General features: G+C 40.0%; 1 protein-coding gene across 1 annotated transcript in view; it reads left to right on the plus strand.

The window, feature by feature from the left end:
* The first annotated feature begins 205 nt into the window (after positions 1 to 205).
* spon1b (spondin 1b) overlaps positions 206 to 21,538 on the plus strand; it is a 132,068-nt gene continuing 110,735 nt past the window's right edge. The window contains exons 1-3 of the mRNA XM_036568118.1: positions 206 to 831; positions 2,400 to 2,506; positions 20,469 to 20,602. Of these exons, the coding sequence (XP_036424011.1) occupies positions 627 to 831; positions 2,400 to 2,506; positions 20,469 to 20,602 (446 nt within the window). The 5' untranslated portion in view covers positions 206 to 626. The remainder of the gene's footprint in view (positions 832 to 2,399; positions 2,507 to 20,468; positions 20,603 to 21,538) is intronic.

Here is a 21,538-nt window from a genome sequence, read left to right on the forward strand (position 1 = left end):
AATGACCACTCCTGACTCTTGACCAATGCTGTATTTCTTAAGCTCTGCAGTCCAAATTCCTGTAGTGATTACATCGTTAAGCAATTCAAATTATGCACTGCACCCCCCCCCCAACCCCCCTCCCCCCCGCGTCCCCCAAAACAAACCAAACTTGAAATTCATTCCAGTCCACTAATCTGTCCACATGACGAACAGTAAGCCCCCCTCTCCTCCTCTCCTCTCCTCCTTACTGTACCTCCCCCAGGGCTCGTGCGTGCTCCGTCTCGGCTCCTCAGTGATTTTGAGCGCGCGGCGGCAGCAGCGGTTTGTCTCCAGCCCAGCAGCAGCTCTTCTGCGGGGGGCTTTCGCTTAAAGTCTGCCTGCTGGAGCTCCTCGCGCCACAGCCCCCTCCGCTTCGGTAGGGAGCAGCCCGCCTTCTCTGCCCGCTCAGTTCTGCTGTGGACTGACCCGCACTCTGTCCGCGCTGCGATGGATCCGTCTTCACTGCGAAAGTGACAGCAAGTTTGCGCTGCATCGTTTTGTTTTTGTTTTTTTGAGCTGCCGGTCATTTGTTTGTTTGCCGCCCCCCACTCAGCTCCGCATATAAGGCTCCAAACTTGGGCTTGCACAAGTGGACGCGCGAGAGAATGGGGGTGCACGCGGGCGACGCGTTCTGGCTCTGCTACCTTTTGAGCGCGGTGCTCCTGAGCGCTCGCGCCGTGGCCGGTTCCGAGGGCTACTGCAGGAGTCTACGGACGCAGGGCAGGGGCCCGAGAAGGGACGGACACAACGAGTTTCGACTTCGCATGGAAGGAGACCCGGACACTTACCAGCCTGGGAGCACCTACAGAGGTCAGTGCGAATCGCCTTCGACTTTGTGCACGTGCTTGCAAGGTCCTGTAGCGCAACAATATATGAAGGGTTGTTGCTTTGCATGTGTGGGATTTTGTGGGTTTTGCAACACGGTTCTCAATGCTGACCTGCACTGTTTAGGTTTAGTGCTGCCTTTTGCTCCTTCATGTCCATTTCAGCTGAAGGACGGCTTATTAGTGAGGTGGTCAGCTGTGCTCGAGCTGGGAAAGCACTAAAATGTGCAGTGCAGGATTGACCACCACTGGCATAAAGAGATAGAACCATCCTGCAAGAGAAGTACATGTTAAAATCCTCGAGCACTGTAAAGCAATTTGGATGAAGTCAAAGGGGAATCCCACCTCATTTTCAACATTTCCACATCATAAAGTAGTTGAGATGTTGAGTCTTTCAGAGAGGTTTGATGTCAAATGGAGAAACTTTCAGACTCAGATTTCTTTACAGTGATTGTGATGGGAACCAGGGGGTCTTAATATCTACAACACAAATACAGCCGTTTTATTTACTATTTGCTATAGAAATGACCAGCGAGCCACTCTGAGCTTTGTATGCAGTGTTGATAATAGTAAATTACTGGTTAATCTGGAAAAAAAAAAACAATAAATTAATAATAATATTAATAATCGGGTACTGTTTTGCCTTACAGCACCCTGCACATACCTTTTCGCAATTAATATATTTTTAAAAAGTACATTTAAGGCCAAAACCTCATGGAAAAAACGATGTGTCAGACATCAGGCAGCATATTCATAACCATTTCATGTGATAAAGATAAAGAGAACTTTTTGTGAGGGAGCTTTTAGACTTGTTCAAATGTCTGGTTCCTATCACCACCACTGTGAACGATTCTGACTCGGTAGGTTCCTCTAGAACAGAGCATTTCTGAATGGGTTAATTTACATCTCAACCACTGAATTATTGTAGTTATACAGAGATTAAAAAAATAACACAGTGTAATTCCACCATTAACTTCATTGCATTCCTGTCTAGATGTGCCTGCTGTCAGAAGAAAACCTCCTATCACCATTTTTATCATTTTTCAGTTTCTGGCATAATTTGAAAATGCCTGTTGCTCTTTACATTGTGTGTAAATTTCATGATGAATGGACCAAAAGAAACGGCCCAAAATGACTTGGAAAAAAGTCTAATTCCATTGACTTACATTAAAAGTAAAGTATGTTTTTTCCTCCTCCTGTAAAGTTACCATTTTGGAGATATTAGGTTTTGTTCCAACAGCAGCGATGTAGTCCACTGAGGAATCTACACTGGTGAATTATGACTGCCGTTTAAAGTGTAATGTTTGTGTAAGTGGCCCACATTAGGCAGCAGATACCTCAGCGGGTTCCATGCCAAGCGTGCCTGCGCTTGCACGTCCTCTCTGATGGTTCCACTTCACGGGAAAAGCACACAGAGAAACGCTGACACAACTGAGCTCACGCTCAGCATCCTGGCAGTTTGCGACTTGCCCCAGCGCACCTTAGCGATCTGACCTACTGTTTAGCTAAATTCTGCTAGATCTGACCTATATTTCTCTCTCTCTCTCTCTCTAGTGAGTCTGTACGCCTCCAGTCCATCTTATTTCCGAGGTTTCACTCTGATTGCTCTGAAGGAAGGAAGAGAAGGAACCAGTGCCGATGATTATGCTGGCAATTTCAAGGTGAGCGGAATATTTCGGTGAACCCTTTTTACTGTCCTGAACCGTGGCAGCCCAACATGACATTTATATTGCTACATTTCTGGAAATGATTTACGAGTTCTGCTGAGATGATGAAACAATACCTTCCCTCGAACTATGTGTTCCATCGTTCTCCACCTTCAACCATAATAAAATAAAAAATAAAAAAAAAACACAAACAAGGGATCAGTGCGAATTTTTGAAGACCTGCCCAGAGCTCTCTCAAGCTGGTTGCTGCTTAGCATCAACAGACAGTCTGAAACTGCTGGAGCTTGTTGAGTTACATCTGGACCCAGACTGGAATGTGAGAGTGCTGGTGTAATTCACATGAGTTTATGCCTCTGTGATTTAAATGTGCTGGACAAATGGGCAAGTTGAGACTAATTGAAGCTGAAATCAAGCAATTAGAGTCAGGAAAAAAAAGCAAAAGGTCACAAGTGATCTTAAAACATGTAAGAGAATTATAACTGCTTAATTAGATGGTTACTGTGGACTATTAAAAATAAAACAGGTTCCATAGAAGACCCACTTTCGCTTTCCTAAAAGACCTTTCAGCAAATGGTTATTTAAGGAAGTATTTCTGTAGAAAGTGTGGGTGTAAAGAGCCTTTTTTAAAGACTAACAAGCCTCTGGATTCTATAGCAATTAAAGGCTTTTGTGAAAGGATGCCAAGAATGTTATTTTAAGGTCACTTTCACACCCACCTTGTTTGGCGCACACCACATAAAAAAAATGTCTTTAATTCAGTCGGTTTTGTCGTGTGTGGACAATTCACCCGTACTCAGGTCTGCATCAAACAGCAGAAACGTGGTCCTCCAAAATCTCAGGTCTTAGTCTTCTATTTCTAACATCTGACCGAAACACATTGACCACCACTTGTATTCATAGTCAATGATGTGTTTACATGCACCCAATCCTCTGGTCATAATCAGATTTTTGCAGTTATCTGATTATTCAAATGGTCACATAAACCGCATACTCTGATTTCTAAGATTGGAGTAAGGTCTAGAAATCTGATTAAGAAATCTGATAAAGAGTCTGGATTTTAGTTCAGTAATCAGATTTCTCAGTGCATGTGAACTCTTACTCTGATTTCTTTCGGATTTCTCAGTCTGCGCATGTGCGAAAACAGACAGCGGTACCGGAAATAAGCAAGCAGTGTTGCCGCAAGACGCAGCAGAACATTTTCGGAGTGACGTAATATGAAGGATTGTGATAATCTTTATCTTTTTTACATTATGTTTACATCACGTCTTCTTCTGAGTTTATTGGTTGCAAAGCAAAAATCTGATTACTGCCTGAATCATGTAGACTCTGAGTTTCCCTTATCTCATTACTCAAGTGCAAGTAAATGCATTGATTGGATTACTGACAAAATCTGATTTTCTGCAATTATCAGATTATTAACTGCATGGAAATACACTCAGTGACATATCCAAGACTCCCAGAAGGTACAGATTGATGTTTTTTTCTCAGATCGGTCCTCCCCATCACAAATCAGAATATGATTTCCTTTATTCTGGTTATTTTGGTGGTTAATCTGACACATTAGGCCTTCAGTTCAGCTCCTGATGTCCTAACCAATGGGAGAGCTTGCTTGGCTCTATCTGTGTAGATATCACAGTGAAAACAGTCTTGATTGGACAGTTTTCGCTTGGACATTTTAAGAATTTAGTCATTTTGTTTCCAACCAAAACTTGGAAGAATGGAAGAAGAGTATTACTACAATAGTTTAAATACAACAAGCATGTTGATTATGTCCAATAAAAATGAAATAAAGGTTACAGGCAGATGTCACAGAAATCATTAGGCCTTCTCTGAGGATTCCACACTGCTTTTAGTTTCTGTGGTTAAAGCTGACTGTGACCACACACTAAAAAACGAGAGCTGGACGCAGCACTTCTGGCACAAACCAGCTCACACCGGCCACACACTGCTACATCAGATCTGCATTTAGGATCTGAATTTAGTGCGTCTTTACATTTGAAAAATGATTGTGAATTTTATTTTGGCCAAAAAATTAATGGCCACACAAAAAGAAACTGGCTGGCTAGTTTATTAGCGGCGGTAACACTGCTTACGCTGCTGTGATTGCACAAAGGTCATTGTGAACATTCTTGCTAGTAGCACAAATGATCTTAATACCATGTTCATGTGAAACTCTGGCCTCCACATTTTGATGTAGAAGATTGCTCTTTTCTGAGAGCAGCTTCGTCTCTGGCTCCTCTCCTGGAATGTGTCCGGCGTCTCATTCAAAACGTTGAACCTCACCAAACAGCAAACGCAGCCTCCAGAGATTACTTTTCAGTGCAAACAGTGTCTAATCTCAGCAGACAGCTTTCTAGGAGAAGTGCTTCGCCGTCTAAGAAAGCACAGCTGTTGGGTATTTACACGAGACGGACGTTTTAATGGTGAGAAAGACGAGGAGAAGAGAGTTGGTGTCCTTTTTCATATTATATTTATTCGTGGGTTAATTGTAGACTAACATATCAGTTAGAAGAATAAAGTCATTCTATGTTTGGTAACAAACATTTCAGACTAAAAATTTGTGGTGTTTTTTAAGCTTCACAATAGTAAATGATAGTAAAAGCAGAAAGAGCCATCAAAGAATCACCTGTATCAATATTTAATTGTTTGAATAAATTATTCATGAATTAAATCGCTGGATGCTGATGCATGGGGCTGTTTTGTTCATTTACATTTATAGTGCAGCAACAACAAGAAAAAAGATGGCACTCAAAGTCTTGAGCGCTCCTCTAGGATCTGAATTCCTGAATTTTTTTACTAAAAATTGTCTCTCACTCATGCATATTTCATGCACATCATATTGTACTATTTTTATGACAACCGCCTTATCACGATGCAAATTAACTGTACTAATGCATATGATATGATATGAAGTTCAGCTGCCAACGGGTCCGAAGTTTTATTACACACTTCTATAACTTAAGGATAACTCAGGCATTGTAGTCCATGTAGGCCAACATTTTTGCTTTATCACAATTATTTGAACTGGGTGCAGTTATTTTCCTTCACAGGAATGTGTTTATGTCACAGCAAACAAATGCGAATTGAGTTTATTTTCATCTGATGGGTAGAGTTAAATACATGTAAAGAAAAGAAAGAAGAAAATACTTTTATTCAGACGCATCATGAACAAAAGCAACAGAAGTTCTAACTTCTGAATGTTTGTTAGATGTTTTTTAACACTTTAGAGGGCGGCGGTGAGTAACTTTTGATTATTTGATGTTTGTTAATAACACCTTTAGAGGGCGGCAGTGAGTAATGTTTGTTTATTTGATGCTTGTTAATAACGCCTTTAGAGGGCGGCGGTAAGTGATGTTTGTTTATTTGATGCTTGTTAATAACACCTTTAGAGGGCGGTGGTGAGAGGGCGGCGGTGAGTGATGTTTATTTATTTGATGCTTGTTTATAACACCTTTAGAGGGCGGCAGTGAGTGATGTTTGTTTATTTGATGCTTGTTAATAACACCTTTAGAGGGCGGCAGTGAGTGATGTTTGTTTATTTGATGTCTGTTAATAGCACCTTTAGAGGGCGGCGGTGAGTGATGTTTGTTTATTTGATGCTTGTTAATAACACCTTTAGAGGGCGGCGGTGAGTGATGTTTGTTTATTTGATGTCTGTTAATAACACCTTTAGAGGGCGGCGGTGAGTGATGTTTGTTTATTTGAAGTTTGTTAATAACACCTTTAGAGGGCGGCGGTGAGTGATGTTTGTTTATTTGATGCTTGTTAATAACACCTTTAGAGGGCGGCGGTGAGTGATGTTTGTTTATTTGATGCTTGTTAATAACACCTTTAGAGGGCGGCGGTGAGTGATGTTTGTTTATTTGATGTCTGTTAATAGCACCTTTAGAGGGCGGCGGTGAGTGATGTTTGTTTATTTGATGTCTGTTAATAACACCTTTAGAGGGCGGCAGTGAGTGATGTTTGTTTATTTGATGTCTGTTAATAGCACCTTTAGAGGGCGGCAGTGAGTAATGTTTGTTTATGTGATGTTTGTTAACACCTTTGGAGGGCGGCGGTGAGTAATGTTTGTTTATTTGAAGTATGTTTATAACACCTTTAGAGGGCGGCAGTGAGTGATGTTTGTTTATTTGATGCTTGTTAATAACACCTTTAGAGGGCGGCAGTGAGTGATGTTTGTTTATTTGAAGTTTGTTAATTACACCTTTAGAGGGCGGCAGTGAGTAATGTTTGTTTATTTGATGTCTGTTAATAGCACCTTTAGAGGGCGGCAGTGAGTAATGTTTGTTTATTTGAAGTATGTTAATTACACCTTTAGAGGGCGGCGGTGAGTGATGTTTGTTTATTTGAAGTTTGTTAATTACACCTTTAGAGGGCGGCGGTGAGTGATGTTTGTTTATTTGAAGTTTGTTAATAACACCTATAGAGGGCGGCGGTGAGTAATGTTTGTTTATTTGAGCTCATGCTGTTTTTGCAGTTAGCTTTAGGTTACTATGTATTTACAGCTAAAAAGCAAGATAGCTTATACGCAGATTAAGGCGTGTACTTTAGTAGTCTTTTTTAATGAAAGCCTTTTTCCTAGTCATGCAGGGTTAGACATGATCTCATAAGGAGAATCCATATATGGGGACCATCCATGAGAAATATTGGGCTACATATAGATGGGAACGTAGATTTACTACGGTGAGTGTGAAATTACTTAAGCAAGCCAACGACTCGTGAAGGTGGAGCTGAAAGTAGGGGGCGATGGTGTGCTTATAAATAGTGTCCAAAGGACAAGAAGCCTGTTGTTAATCCTTGGATATAGCATATGTTAGCATGGCTACCAGGAAAGCATGAAATAAGCGTGTGGTTGTGGCGCATGTATATAGAACAGATTACATTCAGTAAAAAAACTACGACCTCTAACAAAAACAGTTTGTTAGCGATTGATAGTGTTTTGCTAGCTAGCTTGCTTGTGTGATCGATTGTACTCCGGACATTAAAAGAGCCCAGACTACAGGGGTTTTGGGGCAGGTTTTAGAGGGGGCATCCTTTTTTCTTGGCACCAATTTTAACAAGTTGTGCCTTGACTTATGTTCTCATTACGGGATCATGAATATCCCTGCGAGACTGTCTTTCCCCCAGTAAAAGCAGTACGGCAGGGTGCTAACTGCTTTAACGTGGGGTTGCAGTTGGTGCTGGAGTGCGTGGACGAGCAGTTCCCAAGCAGTAATCTTCCTGAAGCTGAGAACTCACTGATACTGAACTGTTCTTGGCTCGCCGTTCTTGTCAGCTCATATCAGTCGTTGGGTGGTGAGGTACTTCTTGACCGTCACACAAATCTAATTTTTTTAACAAATCTGGTTTTCGAATGCTAGATTGGGTGCTCAAGCTTTTAGGGTCTTGTCTGAATGGAGCTGGGGGAAACGCTAGAGATGTCCCATTCAGCTGAATGCGAGTGTCTTGAAGTGCTGAAGCTCTCATACATTATGACCTGCACTTGCTCACAGTGCTCTTCATCAGGATTAGCCTCACAGTGCTGAGAGATCAGCTAAAAAGCATCTGGAGTGCTGTTACTAGAATGTAGTGATGCACCATTGCTGGTTACAGTAAAATGGATTGTGAAACTGAAGCTTTCTGTGTGCTACCATGTTTTCTAGCAATGTATAAAATAAATCCGCGCCGCCTTTATTGTTGGACGCATTGCGATAGGTTCTCAACGAACATTCATCACTATGAAAATGCAGTTTATTGATTAATTTCATCAGAGTAACACTAAGAGTGAAGGTAAAGCATATTTTTTTCAGGTTGGTCAGATCATTTTCTTTACAGCAAATAAATGCAGCAATAGCAATGAAATTGCATTAATGGTGTAGATTAAATGGCAGAAATAGCCGCTTTTTGTGTGCTGATCTTAAATGGTTAAACACAGCACAGTGGATAACAGCACTGTCCAGCACACAGAAGACTGAAGGTTACTACCAGAGTCTCTATAAAAGCTGCAGCATTCAAAACAAAGAAATTTGTTGCTTGATTGTCTGTCACAAGCTTGAAATGTGAATGTACAGCACCACTAGCTTGGTAACATAACATTGCAAATCACATAGGGGCACCGGCAGAAATGAGCATTATCATAGTGATGGTAATCACATGAACAAGGGCTATCTATAAATCAAATGAAAGGTTTGTCCAGTGTATTTTGTTATGTAATGACATGTGTGACTAACATATGTCCTTGTGAATCTATGTTAGCCTTTGTTTGTCCAGTTAGCACAACATTTTTACAGGGACTCCTTCAGTAGCCTTTATTCCTGTACATGCAGGGTGATGGTGTTATCCACTATGCCAGTGGTTTTAACCTTGGCCCTGTTGGACAGTGGTGGTACTACTATGGTGATGTTTTTTACTTTTTTTTAACTTCATAACTTCATAACAATATACAGACATTTAACTAAACCAGTAATTTTAAATATGACATATTATTTTTTTGATAATTATTTGCAAAAATAAAACAAATATTTGCAAAAATGCCTAAATACTTAGGTCGAGCTCAGAGATCGACATGGCTAGCTAGATATGGGTATATTTTCTGTGCAAGTTAATGTAAAACATTTCTGTTTTGATCGTATGGAATTCATGCAGCATGGATAAATGTTTATTATATTGCAAAATGTCACTTGTGAATATTTTGTGAAATTTAATAGGCTACATTGTTTATTGTGTTATATTTGATGTTGAAACAGTATGGCCAGTAAGATTTTCTTGTGGGCTGCGAAAGCTGGTATCTGGTAATATCTGCTAAAATTGTTACGCTAACATTTCTTACATGTAGAAATTGGAACTATGTCTACCTGGATTAGCATTATGGAGATCTAACACTTATTTCTATAAGGTTACAAACGTTACACATGCAGTAAAATGATTAAAAAGGATTCCTGTAGTGCAGCAACCCAGCATGGCCTAAGAAATAAAATATGGATTTGAAATATCTGTGTATGTAAACGATGCTGACAAAGCAATTTTTCAATAAGACTTCCCTTATAATGGGCTTATGTAAGGTTTAAAATCTGTTTATTAATGCTTATTAATTAAGTACACACCTAAAAAATATTTAATAATATTAAATATTATATTTATTTAATTATAAATAAAAAGGGCTGCAGTGGGATGCTTTATCTGATGAATATGAATATGTGATGAAGTTGACAGGTTAAATGCTGACTGATGGAAAAGACAAAGTAAGATGAGTAACAAGCAAGATCTGAGCTTTAACTGTGTAGAGGAATGTGGGCTCACTATTTGGCAAGCAACATTTTATTTATGTATTAATGTTGCTTATTAATGATGGTTTAATCACAATTAATAACTATTGATAAACAAGTTTTAAACCATACGTAAACTATTTGTAAGATCAGTCTTATTCTACAGTGGTGCTGGTGATCATTTTAAGCAAGTATATGCCAGGATGAATATCATTGTGCATCCCTACACTGTAATTTATACTAAAACTGTAGCTACTCCTCTGCTACTTGTCCATTCAGCTGGACCTTCTTTTGAGCCCAAGCGTGTGACATCAACCATAAAGACATATGACATTGTCCAAAAAGCCTCCAGGCCAAATCTGACCGTGCTGAGCATACACAGTGCTGATGTACATTCAGTGCATTACTGTTCTCAGTGTCCTGTTCAGCACTTTTTCATCTTGTCTCACCAAATCACCATGTTATGATGGTCATGTTAAATGGCTTTCAGTCCTGCTGCTGTGTAGTGGACACCTGCAATTACAGCCTTCTCAGACATGCGCCACAGATGATAGTTTACCACAGGTGAGTTTGCTGAGTGGAGCTCAAACCCTTGATCCGCTGCACTGAACTGAGCTGAACGCTCTATCATTACAGCACTGCTGATAGTAGAGTAGCGTGTCTCGCTTCTTGGAAGTCTTTCACTCCCCCAGCCGAGTTTTATGGATATGATCTGGCATCGTCCCCGAGTGAGCTGTCTGAACTGCAGTGTCTGTTTGTGTGAAAGTCTGAATGGAACACAAGCTCTCAGTTACATGCCTTAAACACTGCTCTGATTCTCTAATAGTTCTAAGCTTATTTGTATATATGATGTGGATATGTGAAAACATGGCATTAATCTGGTTTTGTACAGTGTAATTCCTGCTTCTTTCTGCTTTTTAATCTACTCTTCTGCTCTTTTAACAGTGTGTTTTCTTAATGCCGTTGTTCTGTTTACTGTGATATGTGGAAGGCCTGATCTTACAAAGCTAGAAATTCATTGATTTTTTGTCAAAAACTCATTTTCAGCAAGGAAAAATATGAATATGAATATGCTTCACACTCTGATGCATCAAATCAGCATTTTTCATATAGTGATGAAAAACATGGAGCATACAGAAAGCTCCAGTTTCACATGCTGACCCATTTTACTACCCAACATAGACATGCATGCTCACCATCTACTCTGGGAACAGATCTGAATGATTTAAGGTGCATGGCCTGTCCCAAAGTTCACAGCTGTGGTTTTGTGGTGAATTTATGTGTGTGTGTCCAAATACGCAGTGTCCACGTGTGCTCCATTTCTGGTTTGTACAAAAGTGCGCTAGACCACACTAAACACACTCTTTCCTGAACACCACATCAAATATGTACATATCAAACATGGTGGAGACATTCTAACACATAGTTTTGGAAGAAAATTAAAGGGGGCCATGTCGTTGAAAACTTACATTTTTTGGATATAAAGCAGTTTGATGTAGCACTGAAGCATTGCTTCAAAATGTATTGTTCAATCTCCATTTAAAAAGATTCATATACGGGAAATGAGTGGCAGAAACAGGCCGTTTTGAATTCACTGATTTTGTGATGTCACAAAACCCAACACATTTGCATATATTTAGTACATATTTAGCTTTCAGGAGTTTAGAGCGTCAAAGTTATAAGGGGTGTTTCAGCCCAGACTGCTTTGTGAAAGAGGAATAATACAGGACAGCCAATCAGAACTGATTTTACCATTTACATATTTGAGTCTTAAAGTCACAGTAACAAAAACAGCCTATTTTTGTGAGGAATAAAGAGAGGTTGGAAAATGGAAATGGTCAGGAAAAAAATACATTTTTGGTGTGTAACAAGAAAAATGTAGAATTTAGGTACTTTCAAATAGCGATAATGTTGGCAATGAACTACCTATCCTGCAAAGATATGATACATAGCTGTACGCTTGTGGTCTTACTGAGTACTGGTGCACTTTTTATACATTTATAAATACATATTAGTGTACACTTAAAGTGACACATCAGCTAAAAATGAAAAATGTGACCACAGCTATGCCTGTTGTCAACATACTTACTTGCATCCTCCAGTGGTGCTGCAGTTTTCTCTAGAAAGAGATTTTCTTGTTTAAATGCTAGAAAATCTCCTTTCTAATGATGCGTGATAAAGCTGGGAGCAACTGCTACAACTGCTTTGGGGCGGATAGACGAGTGTGGGCGAATTTTTCACTGCTAGGCCCTGCTAGAAGAGCCAGCGTAGACCATTATATGTTAGGTGGATGCTGGTGTTCTGGTCAGCAGCAATCAAAGTTAATATGCTGATCACCAGCAAAACCAGCATATCACTGCTGTCGGAACAAAACCATGTATCTCAATTTTTGCTGTTCCTCAGTTTTTGACATAATTTGAAAATGCCTGCTGCTCTTTACATTGTGTGTAAATTTCACGATGAATGGACCAAAATAAACTGGCCGAAAATACTTGGAAAAATGTCTGGTTCCATTGACTTACATTAAAAGTAAAGTGTGTTTTTTCCTTCTCCTGTAAAGTTACGATTTTGGAGATATTAGGTTTTCTTCCGACAGCAGCGATATGATGCATTTGGGATGAACATGCTGGATGACCAGCTAAACCATCACCAGAGCAGCATAAACCTGTTTAGACCACGCTGAAATCCATGTCAGAATTGGTTGACACCACAGAGATTCCCAGTGGTCCCAAAATTGACAAGCAAAAACATGAAAACGATATGAAGTTGTGAATTCTGCAGATGGATATAATCCTGCACCACAGAATATTGCATAACACAACAAGTGAAATATTGAACTGTAGTTTTAGGCTAGAATGCATCAACTGTGTGGACAAAAAGTGTGGACTTTATGAGTTTGGGACTGACTCTGAATGTATCGCCAGTGAGTCATTACATAAGAAATGTTTAGGAAGTAAATATAGCAGATAATTTATACCTTTAGCTGCTTTTTGTCTTATTTACTGCATTGTGCATATAATATAGTAGCAGTTTTGCGAAGCACTATTCTGAGCCACAGATAACTGAGATTCAGTCCATAATGGGTCACAATGTGGAATCATCAGAGAGTCAGTATAAAACCTTTCAGCTGTGAAGTTTCAAAAGGCTCACAAACTGGCACAATTTAAAATCAGCTACTCTAACCTCTGGAGGGCCTCTGTTTTTTACACTGAACCTCATCTGAAGATGTTTGTAGTCAAAGTTTATTTACCATGCCTTGCAGAGCTTTCAAAACTTGGTACAGTACTTATCCGTCTTAGAGAGCGCGCACAAATCAACTGCCTGCGCTTCGTGCACTAACGGAAACTGATGAATGTGTCTTTGAGCCGCACCAGAAGGACTCAAAACAAACCCCTAGACATTGTGCTGCAGCTCTGGATCCATTTGTTTTCAGGGCTGAGAACTTGGTTCCTCTCAAAAGCTGAAGCATCTGCAGTTCCTTCAGGAGAAATGGGTGTTTACTCGAAGTGTGCCATCTTCAACTGTGTTTGTGTGCTGGGAGAGGAGAGGGGGAGAAGGAGAGAGAGAGAGAGAGTGTACAGGCCACATGGCCACGCCAGGAGCCACAATTAAAACAAACACTCTTCTCCCCTCTGCACTCCTCCTCCTCGCTCTCACTCTGTCTATTCCCCAGCTGCCTGCCACTGACAGCCACTTAGAGCCCTGCTTTCTTCCCTAGGAAGCGACTCTTGCAGCGTGGCATGGCCCACATTGCTTCTTTTTAATCCACAGAAGTTAGTCGCGTTATTACTGCCGCTTTGCTACACAGTTGATTTACATTATATACTTATAGAATTAATTACATAGGTAGTAACAGGTTACATTTACATTGCTTATTGACAGTTTCAGGTGGGCCTGTGCCTGGTGACCCCAGTAACAGCCCCCAGTTTACAGTTTCTCTCACACTGAGATTTCACGAGTCGTAAGTCTAAAGAGTCCAGTTGCAAGTCAGTCAACATGCACCTCAAGTCTGAGTCGCTGATTCAAGTCTTCATGAATGCTAATTTTAAAGCTTGGTAGTTTTTTATATTGACATCAGTGTTTCAATTATTTTTTAATACCGTAATACCTTCCTGACATTTCAGCAGTGTATGACCGTATTTGTGTAAACAAAAAAAACAAAAAAACAAAAACATGCTGAGCTGCTAGTGATAGAAGTCACATAAGTCACATATAGATTTTAAAAAATGATTTTAAGCTGCTTTTTAAAATTTGTAACTGAGGATCTTGTCGTAAGCCTTGTGGGAGGGAGTTCTGCAGTTCGGAAGCATATCCACTAAATGCTGCCTCACCACTTCTTTTGTGTTTTGTTCTCGGAACAGAGAGAAATCCTGTGTTTAATGACCTTAGACATCATTGTGGAGCTAAACAATCAGACATTTAGCAGGTGCTAGCCCATTAATCCCCTTTAAAACAAAAAAAGTTTTGAAAGGTATTCTGTATTGAATGGGAAGCCAATGAAGTGCTGCTAACCTGGGCTAATATGTTTGTTCTTTCGTGTTCTGGTAAGAACTCCATGCTGCTGCATTCTGTACAAGCTGTAATTTATCTAAACTCTTTCTAGGTAAGCATTACAGTAATCCAAGCAGGAGAAAATAAAAGCATGAGTCAACGTCTTAGCATCATGCAGAGCTAGATATAGCCAGACAGGCACTGCTTCTAAGGTAAAAGAATGTTGTTTTAGTTACATTATCAATGCGAGCTTTACAACTGAGGTCAGTTAAGGACAGCACCCAAGTCTCGCTCCCTCACATTTAATATGTTTCCAAACTTCTCTGCTTTGTGCGCATTAGGTTCAGATAGAATTTCAGTTTTTCTTCATTAATTTTTAGGAAATTGTTGTTAATTCACTTGGTAAACAATTAACTAACTGACTAAGTGCAATGGAGATGTATAGCAGTGTATCATTAGTGTAGCTATAGAAGTTAACTCTGTGTTTACTGATGATATGGCCAGGTGGCAGCATATATAATGAAATTAAGAGTGGCCCGAGGATAGACTCCTGTGGTACACCACAGCAATTGTCATGCTTTCCTGATACGAATTCACCAAGGCTAACAAAGTACTATGTATAAAACCACATTTGCAGAATGACCAACCCAATTTTTAAGCCTGTCTAACAGTATACAGTGATCAACAGCATCTAATGCAGCAGTAAGGTCCAACAGGACAAGGATTCGTATTTTGTTTCCCTCAATATTTTATCTGAGGATGTTAGAAAGTTTCCTACATTTACCAAAGCTGTTTCTGTGCTGTGGTTGGACTTGAAGCCTGACTGAAATTTTTCATATGTAATATGTAGGAGGAAAACATAGCTGATCATGCACCACTTTCTCTATGATCTGCCCAGAAAGGGCACATTGGTGGTGGTGGTCAGCTAGAGCCAAACAAATGAACTTATATTTGGTTAATACCCTTTATGTAAATGCTGAGTATCTCTTACTGCTTAATACTTCAATCAGTCTTCAGTTCAAGTCAGTTCAAAGAAATGTGGAGGCTTTGTGAAATTATTGCTGGAGAGTTTATAGGATAATTATGCGCTCCAGTTATATTGTTATGATGTGGTGATTTCTGTTGTCATCACTAAGAAGTAATGATGAAGAGCTAGTTGTTGTAGTCAGTTCATTTCATATGCCTGTTCTTTATTCCTCTGTATGCCGATGTTTATTTTATTTTCTGCTAAAATTAGAATGCCTACAATTGCTCATTGCTCATTTTCCCTTCTTTTCCTTTCCCTTCTTTCCAGTCTTGGACTGACAGCAGGGTTTTGCTTTTGTTTTTTTAGTAACACCTTAAAACCCCAGGCTTATTACATACTAAGGCTTATTATTCAGTAACTAGAGGAACTCCAGTGCAAACTGGCTGAGCTATTCTTAGGTTAGAGAAGTGTGTAATAAAACTCTGGGCCTGCTGATGGGCCCTGGCCATTAAAGGGGTTAAAGACGTGGTACGTTTGAAATGAATTCAATTTGTAATATTCATCTTTCCTGGTTTTATGATTAAATGTTTTGTTTAAAACTGCGATCATTAAGCCTCAAACGCTGAAAATTGCCAGGAGTGTTCTAGACCTCTTTTGGGGTCTAGAAGTTGGGACTTGTTCTTTTTCACATCTTCTTACACGTCAATTGAAACTTGCGACAGAAAAGTCAAAATTTCTCCACTTGTGAAATAATTAAACAAAATGTAAGCAGATGCATTTCCAGGCCTCTGCTCCACGGGGGACCTGGGAAGGTTAAAATAAACAGAAGTGACGATCAGGCTGGGAGCTGCTCTGATTCAGCTGCTGTGGGAAAGATCCTGCCCTGGGCTGCGTGTGAGCAGCAGAATGACACGGCCAAAGACGCTCCGAAGACATCTGGAGCATCTGGAGGAGTGAGGCAGGGGGGCTAATCGCTGCTGATACCCCTGGGAGCGTGTGTGCTTGTGAGAAAAAAATAGGGAGAGAGAGAGAGAGAGAGAGAGAGACATTGGCAAACTGACACTCTCTACAGTGCCTTCATCAGTGTCCAGTAACTGAAAGCCCTTCACACCAACACCCCCGCCCCAGCTCCACCCAGGCGTCTGGCTGCGTTTATTCAGCACTGAAGTTTTTGTTTTCTGCTCTCTCCACAGTCCGTGTGAAGGAGGGAGAGTGAGTCAGTGTTGTTGTAAGGTCAGGGCACTTGACAGACAGTGTGGCGGTCAGTGCAGACCACCAGCCACTACAGTTGCCTTTTGCTCCAGGACGAGTGGACCCTGCCCAATGCCAGAGGGCCTCTTATTGGCACCTGGGGAAAATTGAGGAAGCCTGTACTTCCTCTCTCGGGCCATCTGGAGCAAGTTTAAGGGCCATCTGCTGCGCAATACAGATGATACTACACATATTCACAGCATGTGCAGTGCTGAGTAAATGTAGATATATTTTTCTTTTTCAGCACTAAAATTCAAAGCCTCCAGATTAACACCTGATGTCCCTGAGCTGATAAAAAATAGTGTTAAGGAAAATATAAAACAATGCAATGCAATAAAACAACAAATGAATGGACATGCAAAGCAATTTTACCACAGTTAAGGGGTGTTAGGCAGTGAAACCCTCTGTGTCTTGTGTAGCTTGTAGAGACGGGCGGTCTTACGAAAAAAAAAAAACTGAGAAGATTTGAACAGAACTGAGCTGAGAACAAATAACATGTCTTCATTTATTTTATTTATTTAGTCATTTGTACATTATAGAGGGCTATTCCGCCATCTAATGTCTGGGCACTGTCCCCAAAAGCCTGGTCAGTAATCCATCGGTGATAGCTTATTGCTTTTTTAGTGGCAAAATAAGATATAATAAAATACATCACATGTTTAATCAAAAGTTTAGTTTATTATTAAGGATAATTACAGTCATTTTCTTGTCAAGCAAGATGGCCTATTAACAGTTGGCTCTAGTTGCCAAACAATATAATGGTCAATGAATATTCCATGAACAGCACAATAGCTCTAACAACTTGACACATTTAGTTGATGTGTGCAGCCATATGTGTGTATATTTAGTGTTTAACAACAGCCTCAGTCATGGCTCAGCCATTCAGATCTTAGAACCAGATACACTATATGGAGAAAAGTTTTGGGACACACCTCTTAATCATTAAATTCAGGTGTTATATTCAGTCCCATTGCCAGAGGTGCATAAATCAAAACACCTAGCCCTGCAGTCTGCCTTTAGAAACATTAGTGAAAGAGTGGGTCGTTCTGAAGAGCTCACTGAATTTGAGCGTGGTACTTCAATAGGATGCCACCATTACAGTAAGTCAGTTTCGTGACATTTCTTCCTTGCTAGATATTCCATGATCAACTGTGACTGTATTACTGAAAAATGGAGGCTTTTAGGAACCACAGCAACTCAGCCACGGAGTGTCAGACTATGTAAAGTTACAGAGCGACTAGAGTTACTAGTCCAACATCAGTGTCTGACCTCACAAATGCTCTTCTGGATGAATGGGCAAAAATTCCCACAGACTCTCTCCAAAATCTTGTAGAAAGCTTCCCAGAAGAGTGGAAGCTGTTATAGCTGCAAAAGGGGGACCAACTCCATATTAATGCCTATGGATTTAGAATGGGATTCATAAAAGCTCCTCTGGGTGTAGTGTGTAGGTGTCCCAAAACTTTTGTCCATATAGTGTATGTTTAATGAAATCTGTCTTTGGATGGTAATGTGGTGTGCTCTAACTCAGCTCTTAACGTTTACAGTAGAAGACAAGGTAGCTGGTAAATACAGAAGGTGGTCCTGTCAATTTTTTAATCTCTTACAAATTTACTGACTTCACTGTTTTTTCATCTTTCATGCATTTAGTTTTCAGATAGGAGAATATATGTATTGATGTCTGTCTAGCTGTATTGTTTTTACCAACACATGGCACAAAAGACTATCCATAATTACAGGTCTGAAAAAGGGTATAGTCAACATAACACCATATTCAGAATCATCTGATGGCAGCCTGACAGCTAAACATTTTGACCATATATACAACAGTACTGTAAACACAAGCAATCTGGTCAACAATTCACACTGTGAGTGCTCTGGGATGCCTCTAATAACAAAAAGTTAATGTGTAGTGCTGAAAACAATTTCATCAATCATATTTCTCCCAAATAAATGAATTTCCACCTCTTTCGAACTCTGTGGAGTGGAGTTTTCGGGGGCCTTTCCTCAACTCCTTTTCCAATAAGGAGAAAAATAAATCATGATCTGAGTTAGTGTACGTTTGGGCTACGTTTCAATAGCGAGGTGAATTGCTCAGATTAGATTTGCTTTACCTAATTCAATTAAAGGGTTTGGACGTGCTAGCAGTATGTGGTAATGTGCTGAAATAACTGTGGCCCAAATCTGAACTGAAAACACCTGGTTAGACGTGATTGCATCTAATGGCCAGGTATGTGGAAACACAAATCCAATTCGACTGCCTGTCTAAATGAATCCCTGTTCGCTCACGGTTCCGTGAAGATGAGCGCAGTCCCACCCGCCACTGAAAACATATCTTATATAAGCAGTAAATCTTTTGGAAAAATGATTTATAATCATGTCATTTCTAATCACATTAGCACACTGAAGCATGTGTGCAGCTAAGTTGTGTATTGAGTCAAGTAATATGCATGATGTTAACAAATCCTGTGCCTCGAGTGCCAACATTTGTCGCCAGCCAAACCAGGTTGCAGTCACGCTTACATTAGGCTGTCCTGCAGAACGTGTTATGACTTCAGCCCCCACATTGCTTTGGGTAGTTTTGAAAAATGCTAAGGGAAGTTAGGGGAGGTGGGGTGTTGAGAACATGATGCTATAGTTTACCTGCAATTATAACCCAGTAACAGTAACAGCCCAGTGATAAATCTGCCTTGTAGTGAAGATCATTATATGTGTAAGGCCTGTGAAGTTTCACACATACTACATGGAACTTTTAGCTTTTCATTAACAGGAAAGTGCATTCACAGCAAGCAGAACGTCCCATATACATCCCGGAAGCGGCACGTCATTTACAAATTATGTGGATTAAAACGCGTGCAACCATTAAAAATGAAAAAGAATAAAAATGTAAAATTTAGCAATAATATATCTTATAGCTGTTATCAAACGAAATACACTGCAAAAAATAGTATCTTGCCAAGTAAAAGTATCCTAAATCTAGTCAATAAATCTAATATTTCTCCAGTTGAGATTGTTGTAGGCTTAATTTAAGATTATTTACCTCATTTCTAGACATTTTCTACTTGTTTTGAGTCAATTTTTAAGTAAATTTATTGGCAGATAATTTTACTTGTTTAAGAAATGTGCTTGAAACAGGCTATTTAATCTGCCAGTATATTGAGATAAATTTATTGATAAAATGACCTAAAACAAGTAAATAATGTCTAGAAATAAGCTAAATAATCTTATAATAGGTGCACAACTATCTCAAAACAAGAAATAGAAGATAGATCAGCTAGATTTAAGATAATCTCACTTGACAAGATACTATTTTTTGCGATGTCCAAACATTTGCCTCGTCATAAGTAAGAAAACTGCTGAAGTACCTCATAATCGTTTATGAATTGTCTTGTTATTGAGTGCAATAAAGTAACTGATTTGATTTTTTTTATCCAGGATATGTGTAGAACTGCTGCGAGTTCTGTATATAATGTAGTGCATGTTTAGATTTCTGCACAAACCAGTTTAGCGTTGTCCTTGGTTTATATGGGAGTCTTTGAAAACAGTTTGATTTGTGTGTCCACAAAAATTGTCTGGCCATGGAAGAAGGCACTGATTTATTCTAGCAGTGACACTGATGGGTGGAAAAACTGTACCTGATACACTTGCAGCAGCACCACACACACCACCACATAACCCGTATAAAGATACACACTTTTAGTTTCAGTATGTTTTTCAATTCTGAAACTTCATTAGATTTTCAGTAACAAAATTAGCCCCAAAAATAGCAGCTCTTATTTATAATGGATAAAACAGCCAGTCATTAGAGTGTGAGTATGTGCATAGTGTAAGCCCCGCCCCCTCCTGGTCCACTTTACTTTGAAAGGTTGTGCCCAGATACCTAGTTTTGGTCATTGACGGTGACTGCTATTATGTACCGTTGGGAAAGATGAAGGGGCGTATCAGCGTGCAAGTAAATTTTGATACACGTTATTATTTGTTCAATTTTCACTTTCTCTGTCCACAGATCATAGATGAGAGCGACACTCAGTTCATGACTAATTGCCCTCATGCTGTCACGGAGAGCATTCCCAGGAGACGCACCCGCATACAAGTGTTCTGGACAGCGCCCCCTACTGGCAGCGGCTGTGTCATACTCAAGTTAGTGCTCATTTTTCTCTCTTCTGACAGTTAAGGGATCATGAAAATGTTAGGGATATCTGCAGTGTGGTCTGCTGGATGGAGAGCAAATGAGTGATAGATTAGAAAGGAAGAAGGGTACTAAACAAAAACAGAAGAAATCATCAACAAATGATCTAAAACTGCAGAATGATGAAGTTGGATGTACAGTTACAGGCTGTACCAGCGAAACAGAGTCAAAGATCTTCAGTCAACATTGTGTGTGCAGTTATTAGTCGTGACTGCAGCCCCTAGAAGTGTAAAATGGGTCGCTTTGACCTGGGCTGCTCTCTGTGCCTCCCTGCTACACAAACAGGACTGGGTTTACCCTGCTGGGTTCACCCTGCTGCCACCTCTTACAGTAATATTCACTATTACAATTCATTATCAGAGATTTTAATACCCCTCTCATTCGAGGCTTAGTGTTCAGGTGTTAATCTCAAGATGTGTTATTATAGACTTTTCCATAACTACTTTATGTTATTTGGTAAATATTATGAAACTAAGCTGCAAGTTTGCTCTTATATCAGGCATACACTGTGTGATTTTAGAAAACTTGTTCTTTGGTGACAACTCACACTGTACGTTTGGATCGCCCATCGTGTGCAGACAAAGCCTGCGATTTATATACTCACACTGTACGAAAACACTCGGTCCCTGACATGACGTGACATGGGTGCTCACACAGCACGTGAAACACAGCCACTAAAGTCAGCACTGTCTACAGACAATTTCCAATAAAGCTGTTTATTTCAAAATGAGAGTCCCGAGCAAAAAACATTGGCTGAATCTCAGACGGCTCGCTGCTCCCTACATAGTGCACCACATGTTAAAGTAGTTGCTCACATGTCTAATGTAGTGCATCACATGTCTAATAAATAGCCTTCTGAGATTCAGCCATGTGTGCACAGTTCCATA

This window comes from Colossoma macropomum, unplaced genomic scaffold (genome assembly GCF_904425465.1).
Source record: "Colossoma macropomum unplaced genomic scaffold, Colossoma_macropomum, whole genome shotgun sequence".
Lineage (NCBI taxonomy): Eukaryota > Metazoa > Chordata > Actinopteri > Characiformes > Serrasalmidae > Colossoma > Colossoma macropomum.